This window comes from Pediculus humanus, genomic scaffold (genome assembly GCF_000006295.1).
Source record: "Pediculus humanus corporis 1103172107475 genomic scaffold, whole genome shotgun sequence".
Lineage (NCBI taxonomy): Eukaryota > Metazoa > Arthropoda > Insecta > Psocodea > Pediculidae > Pediculus > Pediculus humanus.
In genome coordinates this window covers 726,695-735,290 of record NW_002987093.1, presented here as the reverse complement: position 1 = coordinate 735,290, position 8,596 = coordinate 726,695, and the positions used below count along the sequence as shown (strand labels likewise).

The 8,596-nt window shown below is 28.7% G+C and overlaps 3 protein-coding genes across 3 annotated transcripts in view; 2 read left to right on the top strand and 1 right to left on the bottom strand.

Moving 5' to 3' along the window:
• Phum_PHUM127910 (uncharacterized protein) overlaps window positions 1-2,715 on the bottom strand; it is a gene marked incomplete at both ends in the record, with an annotated part of 2,894 nt that extends 179 nt beyond the window's left edge. Inside the window, 4 exons of the mRNA XM_002424321.1 lie at window positions 64-194; window positions 1,309-1,699; window positions 1,817-1,879; window positions 2,614-2,715. Of these exons, the coding sequence (XP_002424366.1) occupies window positions 64-194; window positions 1,309-1,699; window positions 1,817-1,879; window positions 2,614-2,715 (687 nt within the window). The remainder of the gene's footprint in view (window positions 1-63; window positions 195-1,308; window positions 1,700-1,816; window positions 1,880-2,613) is intronic.
• A 619-nt stretch (window positions 2,716-3,334) lies between these two features.
• On the top strand, window positions 3,335-5,033 carry Phum_PHUM127900 (Ves G 1 allergen precursor, putative; the record flags this gene model as incomplete). Its single annotated transcript, XM_002424320.1, has 7 exons — window positions 3,335-3,387; window positions 3,491-3,629; window positions 3,884-3,914; window positions 4,093-4,329; window positions 4,409-4,609; window positions 4,689-4,875; window positions 4,970-5,033. The coding sequence occupies 7 exons, from the start codon at window positions 3,335-3,337 to the stop codon at window positions 5,031-5,033; spliced, it is 912 nt and encodes a 303-aa protein (XP_002424365.1).
• A 1,253-nt stretch (window positions 5,034-6,286) lies between these two features.
• Window positions 6,287-7,830, top strand: Phum_PHUM127890 (malate dehydrogenase, putative; the record flags this gene model as incomplete). Its single annotated transcript, XM_002424319.1, has 5 exons — window positions 6,287-6,601; window positions 6,669-6,851; window positions 6,944-7,144; window positions 7,227-7,412; window positions 7,489-7,830. 5 exons carry the CDS (start codon window positions 6,287-6,289, stop codon window positions 7,828-7,830), a joined length of 1,227 nt encoding a protein of 408 aa, XP_002424364.1.
• Between the last annotated feature and the right edge of the window lie 766 nt (window positions 7,831-8,596).

The following is an 8,596-nucleotide window of genomic DNA, read 5'->3' as shown; positions in this document are numbered from 1 at the left end:
TAATTCGAAATAGATAAAAAAAAAAAAAAAAAAAAGATGGCGGAGTTTGGACACTATAATTACTTTCATTGAATATTGCTGTGATTTTCTGAGCGATCCAATGGGTTGCCTAAGTGGCAAATCACGTCCGGTTGATGTGGAAGAACTTCTCGAACTTAAACTCGAATTTGTGGCAGAAGAAACGGAAGACATTCCTGCCGATAAAAAAATTATTATCATTATTATTTTTTTAAATACAAATTTCCATATTAATAATAATAATAATAATAGTGACAAACAATAAACAATTTTTTTTTATTATTGTTTAAAAATACTTTCTTTTTGTGTGTGTGTGTGTGTTGACCTAATATTAAAAACCGCCTAAATTTTAGCAGAATGAAAATTATTATTATTATTATTATTATTATTATTATTATTACGTTTAATTAGCCTTTATGAATAGGTTTTTTTTTTTTTTTTGTTATCGTGGTTGAACACGATTTTAAAACAATTTTAAAGAACGTCTAACTTTTTTTTTCCTTTTTAACTACATTGGAATGAGGGTGGGTAAGAGGGGGAGGGTGCGGGAGTATGGAGGGAAAGGGGAGGGTGGGAAGGAAGGGAAAAAATTGTTACCTATTGTTTTTGACTGAAGTTAAACGTTAAATTTTTATGTGTTTTCAAAAACAATTTAAAACTTTAAAAAAAAAAATGGCGACGGGTGGGAAGAGGAGAAGGGGAGGGGGAGGAGGAGGAGGAGGTGGCGGCCGCATTAATTTATTCGGTTTATAATTTTTTTTTCTTCTTCATCATTTTAATATTTGATTGCGTATTTTAAATTATTAAATGATAATTATTTAAACATTAAAAAAAAAAAAAACATGAGAAATGTTTTAAAATCTATTTGTTTCCAATTGCACAAAAGAAAAATAAATAATAATTTTGAACAAACCCTTTCGTCATGCAATTTTGAAAAATTTAAAAAAAAAAAAAAAAAAGGAAAAAATTATACGTAAATGAAAATCGATTTTATCGAATTTTATTTCTTAAAATTCAAATTTAAAAAAAATTCCGTCGTTTCTAATTCCACGTTGAAAAAAAATTTTATTTTATTTTCTTTAATTATAATCGTGTATATAAATATTATTTACTTTTTTTTAATCCCCTTCCCCCTTTTCCCCCCTTTCCTCCCCTTTTTTCGTATTTTTTTTAATATAAAATAATAATAATAATGATAGGTTTATGTTAATTCAATAAAATCGATAAAAAATCAATTTTTCGAAAAAACTTTTCGAATAAAAAAAAAAAAATAAAAATTGGGATACGAACCCGAGAGCGAAGAGGATCCAGACGTCATAGAGTACATGGAAGCGGAATTGGGTACGTTTCTACTACTCATTGAATATTGCGAAGCAGATGTTGGAACCCAATTTTTATCGTTCCAGTATTGTTTGCTGGAACCCGCGTTCCAAGATTTGGCAGACATGGAATAGGAAGATGCAGAAGATGGCATGAGCCAGGATTTCGAATACGATATACTTCCGTGTCCGGAACTTTGTTTAAGCCTGAGTATCTTGGCACGACATATAACGCATCGAAGTGGCAGGAGACGTTGTGACACGGCCATTTGTATAGTTTTAACGAAACATTTACGACAGACGACTCTATGACCGCAGGGTGAAGTTTGCATTGTTGCTTTCGCATTAACGCATATGACGCACTGGAAAATTTATAATAATAATAATAATAACGACTGCGAAATTAAATTAATTAATTAATTAATTATAGACTCAATGAATAATTTGGAAAGAAAAAAAAAAAAATTGAATAAAAATACCTCATCCTCTTGCGATGTCGCCATTTCGGGTTCATTTTCTTCTAATTTTGTCAATAATTTGTCCTGTAAATAAATAAAAATCGTATTTTACATTAAAGCCTTCGGCCATATTTATTTAAAAAAAAAAAATTATTTTATTTTAATGCATTTATTATGTGGATTTTTTTTTTTTTAATTTCGGCAAAAATTTTATTTATAAAACCTTGAAGGTACTTCTCCTCATTTATTTAAATTGTTTATTATTTTTAGTTAAAAAGCCTCTCGTTAAGACTTTTACAATTCATTTTTCATTTAAACTCGTTTAAGGTAACGTAGTAGTAGTAGTAGTAGTAGTAATAATAATAATAATAATATCAAACAAAAAAGGGGACAAAATGGGGCTTCTTGCTCTTTTCGGATTTGAAATGGTTTCTATTTGTTCTACATACAGCATGTTTATCGGTAAGTTATATACATAAATATTAACGAGTACTGAATTTTACTGTCTTTACTATGAATGTACTTCCGGTTGAAAAAAAAATAATAATAATAATTTTTATGCATAACGCGGGGGGCGGGGGCCGGGGTGTAGTAACAGTAAAAAAACATAAAAATCGATGATCTTAAAGAAAAAAAAAATAACTCGACGAATTCTTTTTCTTTTCTTTTCTAATCAGTTTAAAATGTTATTAATCTAATTAGATTAAGAGAAGACATTTTTTATTTTTATTTTTCTTTTTGTTACCTTTAAAAATTTTATTATTATTATTATTATTATAAATGTGATTTGTTTTTATTTTTTTTTTTTTGTGTCTTACGTAATAAATTTCGATATTCGATACGTTTAATAATAATAATAATAATAATAATAATAAAATATAAACGATTACGTCATTATGTGATTGTTCCACGTCATTCATTTTCGTTGTATTTGAATGAAATGAAACAAATTTTTTTTTTTGCACGTCGTGCTAAAACGAATCGAACATTTATCAAACCTAATCCCCCTCCTTCCCCCACCCCGATCGATCGATCGAGCCTGAAATTTTTTTTTTTTTTCTATAAACAAAAAATATTATCATTATCGTTAAAATAAAAAAAAAATTTCAGGCTCGCGAACGCGAAACAACCTGAAAAACAAAAACAAAACAAAAACAAATCGAGGAAGTAAAAAAAAAAAAATTATTATTTCCCATCTATTTTCGAACAACAACAACAACAACAATAATAATAATAATAATAATAATAATAATAATAATAACTTATTAGTACGTATATATAAATAACGTTATTCGTTTTTTTTTTTCGGTGCGAACGTACATTACGACATTTTTTTTTTTTTTTTATTTCCAACACGCAAATTATTACAGCACAAAAATACAATGACGTAATAAATATTTGCTTACGTTATATTACCCCCCACCCACTCACCCCCTCTCCCCCTCTACCACCGGGTTTAAAACTAATTCGTTATGATTTTTTTCTTTTTTAGGCGGAAACATATATTCGTACCGATATTTACCAAAAGGTGATTGCAGAATGTGTTGTCCCATACAAAAGGATATCGATATAACATTTAATTTATTTACCAGGTACAAATTTTTTTAAATGTTAATTTTATGCCGCGTACGTAGCAGACGAAAAAAAATAAAATTTTTATTAATTTATTTATTTATTGCATATGTCGATTAATAGGAACAATCCGAAATTGCCACAGCAACTGGTAATTGATGACATTTTATCAATACGTAATTCATATTTAGATCCATCAAATCCTACCGTTTTTTACGTACACGGTTTTACGGAAAGAGCCATGGGATTAAGTGCAAGAACTGTTAAAAACGGTATGAAACAAATAATAATAATAATAATAATATAAATTTTCCTCATATGAAAAACAAAAGGGGACAATTATTTTGTTTTGAACTTTATATGCCGGAAAAATATTATTATTATTATTACCACTATCGATTAAATCATGAATCAAAATTTTAAAAATTAATGGGTTTTGTTTTTCTTTCTCCTGAAAAGAAAATTCAAAATCGTCTTTAAAAAAAAAAAAAAAAAAAAAAGTTTCACGGTCAGTAGGAAAAAAATTTTGCAAAAAAATACCAAACGGGTCACATTGGAAAAAAAAAAAAAATCAAAAATTTTCCTTCTTCTTCCTCTCCCCCTTCTCCTCCTCTTCCTCCCGATTTCCGACCTATATTATTAGTCACGCACGTTTCAAAATTCTTAAATGTAATCCAATTTTTTTTTCTTCTTATTTTTTTATTCTTTAGCTTATCTGGAAAAAGGAAACGTGAATATGATAGTAGTCGATTGGGGTTCGCTTTGTTCGTTTCCTTATTACGCTGCTGCCGTTAAAAACACTAGACTCGTTGGTAAATACTTGGCACGTTTTTTAAAATTCCTACACAATTCTCGTGTAATACCCATCGATGACGTACACTTAATTGGATTTAGTCTCGGAGCCGAAGTTGCCGGATTTACCGGAAAAGCTCTTGGAAAAAATGTTTTACCACGAATCACAGGTACGATTACCCTTTTTTTAAATTTCTCGGCCGTAAACATGAGGTTTGTTGTAAAATGAAATTTTTTTCCCATTTCCAGGTTTGGATCCCGCTTTTCCTCTTTACATATTCCAGGGTGATGTCGGTCACTTGACAAAAACCGATGCTAAATTTGTCGACGTCATACACACGGACGGTGGAGTTTTCGGTTTTCCAAATCCTATAGGTCACGTTGATTTTTATCCCAATGGTGGTGTAGCTCTTCAACCGGGATGCAGATTGAGTCAATTATCCAGACGAGGTCATCCGGAAGAAGTCGGTGAGTGTTTTAGTTATACACTCAATTAAATTTTTCACTTTCAAATTAATTTAACGGGGAGACATTTTCTTTCTTCTCCAAATAGTTGCTTGCAGTCACAATCGTGCATGGGCATATTATGCAGAATCCGTTAACAACGAATATGCATTTCCATCTTATAGTTGTTCAAGTTTTGATAATTTTATGAAAAACGAATGCAATAATTCTTTCGTCGAACCCGCTTTCATGGGTTACGTTGCACATCCCAAGTAAGTAAATAATAATAATAATAATAATAATAATATTAAATTAAAATTAAATTTTTTTTTTTTTACGATTGTAATTTTATTTATTTATTTATAGACATCACGGAAAACATTATTTATTGACAAACGATCGTCCGCCATTTGGATTGAAATTTGTTTAAATCCGAACAATTTCCCCCTCCCCCCCCGCACTTTTCCCGTTGGAAATAAAATAGTACCTGAATTTTTTTTTTTTTTACGTCATATATGTACGTCATTTAAACAACCGAACGCAACAAACAAACAAACAAAAACGTTATTTATATTATGATTATTATTAACATTCGGATCGTGTTTTTATCGTTCTCTTTCTCTCTCTCTCTCTCTCGTTCCATTATTTATTTATTTATTTATTTATTTATATGTAAGGATTTTGATTATATATATTATCATCATTATTTATTATAAATTACTTATTAATAATAAAAATAATAATATTAATAATTTACGTGTTTTTTTTCTTTTTTTAAATAATATAAACCCCTAAAAAAAAATTTTTTTTTTTTTTAATAAATCTTGTTTACGTTCAATTCGTAATAATAATGATAATAATAATAATAATAATAATAATAATAATAATAATAATAATAATAATAATAATAATAAAATTTATTATTACGACGGTTTTTTTATTACGATATCCGCGTTTGAAAAATAAAAAAAAAAAATTTTTTATTTTAAAATGAAAAAGACGAAATTTAAAAAAAAACTTTTTGTTTGTTTCTCTCTCTCTCTCTCTCTCTCTCTCTCTCTCTCTCTCTCTCTCTCTCTCTCTCTCTCTCTCTCTCTCTCTCTCTCTCTCCCTTTAATAATTGTAATTAAATTAATTTATTAAAAAAAAAAAAAATTTTCTATCTCTTTCTATCTTCGTCTTTTTATAATTTTTCTAATTGTACTTTTTTTTAAATAATCTTTTAACGTGTTTATTATGTTATTAAAAACATTTTTCCCTCATGTTCGTATTAAAGAAAATAAATAAATAAATAAATAAAAAGTTAATGATTATTATTATTATTATTATTATTATTAAATTTTTTTTTTTTCCCTGAAATTTACGTAAATTTTTTGATTAAAGAAAATCTAACGAAACGGAAACGTTGACAGTTAATATCACCATAGAAACCAACCAATGCTGCCACCACACATTCATTTCCTTTTTCATTCTCATCATAAAAATACATAATATTTTTTTTTTTTTTCACATTCGGAAAAAATAAAATTTTAAAATTCTAAATTAATAATAATAATATTAATATATGTATATAAATATTTTTATAAATAAAATTTTCACGTTGTTGTTATTATAAAAATAAAATTAAAAAAAGAGAATTTTAGGGAGACACGACAAAGACACACACACACACACATACATAAAATGTTTGTTGCAAGGAGTTTGAAAAAAAAAACGACACAAACGGTATTGAAATATTTTAAAAGATTTAGAAAATGTAAAGGAAAATGTCCGCCACCGGATGATAAATCACAAGTTGATAAAGTGACAATATTGGGATCCGCGAATCCCTTAGGTCAATATTTAGCTTTTTTATTAAAAGGTCAAGAGGTTATAAGGAATTTAGCACTTTACGATGAGAAAAACGTACGGGGAGTCGCATTAGATTTAGAACATATAAGTACCAAATGTAAAGTTAAGGGAAACACGGGTGAACATGGAATGAAAGATGCTTTAAGGGTAAGTAAAACATTTTGTTTAATTTCGTTGTTGTGACCTCTTATTCATATCGATTATTTTGATTCAGCATTCGGATATAATAATAATAACAAATGGTTATAATAAACCCGTTGAGGAAAATGAAGGATCCCTACGTGAAAATGCAAAAATTATATATAAATACGGTATTAAGATAGCGAGTATTTGTCCGGAAGCTTTGGTTTGCATAATAACTCCCCCGATAAATATAATGGTACCTTTGTTTTCCGAGGTAAATTTTTCTTTTTTTTTTTTGAAATTTATTACCCGCGTTTTATTCGAAAACGTAAATAATTTTTTTTTCGTGTATAATTATAAAACAAGGCGATGAGATTTTGCTGTGCTTACGATCCGAATAAAATATTCGGAGTTTGTTCTCTAATGGAAATGAGAGCGAATACGATTATCGGAGAATATTTGGGTATTGATCCAGCTGCCGTTAGAGTGCCCATTGTGGGAGGAACATCTAATTTAACAGCCGTACCTTTACTATCTCATGCTAAACCTTATTCCGAATTTACACTCGTGAGTATTCACTTACGACTATTTTTTTTTTAATAATAATAATTTAAATTTACCTAACTTTTTGATTTTTTATTGGAAACAGGCAGAAATGAAACAGTTGGTTAGTGGGATATTAGAAGCACCGAGCGGTTGTAGCAAAATGAAAACGGATGCTCCACTATCTACGGCATTTGCCATAACGAGATTCGTATTAACATTGGCAGCTGGTTTGTGTACTTGTAATTGTGCAAAACAAACGGCGTTTGTACGTTCGAACGTGCTAAGTCAGGTATTGGTCGAGTAAGATTTTGAAAACGAACCTTTTACGACTCAAATACATTAATATATTAAAAAATCATACGTAGGTTAAATATTTTGCGAGCGAAGTTCGTACTTCGAGTAAAGGAGCCATTGCTAATTTCGGTCTTCCCAAATTACACGATTACGAATTGGAATTATTGAGCATGGGTATGGTATCATTGGAAAAAGACATAGCGAAAGCCGAAAGGCTTTTCGAAGAATTTAACAGCGAAACGAAAGAGGAACCGTTGAAGGAAAAATTCACGTCGGAAAAACCTTTCATATCGAAAACTCCGTGTCCTCCCTGTCCCTCATGCATACCCACGGATATATGCTCACATGCGGTACCGAAAAAATTATCCGGACCCCCCCGAACGAACTCACCCTGTTTTTGCTGTTGCAGATGATTTTTTTCAAACGAATTTAATTTAATTTAACAAAAAAAAAAAAAAAAAAAAAATTTTTAGTCGGTATTTTTTTTTTATAGAATTTTTAAAATTATTATTATTATTACTATTATTTTTTTCTTTTTTTTTTTTTTTTTGGAAAAATTCATGTTTGCATACAACGTGTGAAAATGCAACAATAAAAATTTTTTTTACTCTTTAACCTGTCTTATCACCTGAACTTATTTAAAATTGCCATGAAAAAAAACCGCCATTGATAAAATATTAATTTTTTCCCTTAGAAAAAAAAGTTATGCAATTTTGTAATTTTCAGTGTGATGCAAAAAGACTATTTCCCCCTCCTCCCTCTCTCTCACTCTTCGAAAAAATTTCGAAAACGAGTTTTTTTTTTGGTTGGTTTCACGCATATTCGACAAACAATTTTTTTTTTTTTTTCGTTTTTGATTCTATCATTTTTTGGTCAGACATTAAAAAAAAAAAAAAAAATGAAATATGACTTTAATTTAAAAAAAAAAAAAATTGTTTTGTGGTTATGAAAAGGACGAGAGAACGACAAAAAAAATTTCTCGAATGTTTTCAAAACCTTTGAACCCCGCGAGATAAAAAAAAAAAAAAAACAAAATGTCGGGTACAAAAAATTAAATAATTAACTTACGATTTTATGATTGAGATGAGCCAATTCTTTTTCCGTTACTTTTCTTCTGCTTTGTTCCTGTTGTTGTTGTTTATATTGATTGTATTTATAAAATAAATACATTCCAGGTAA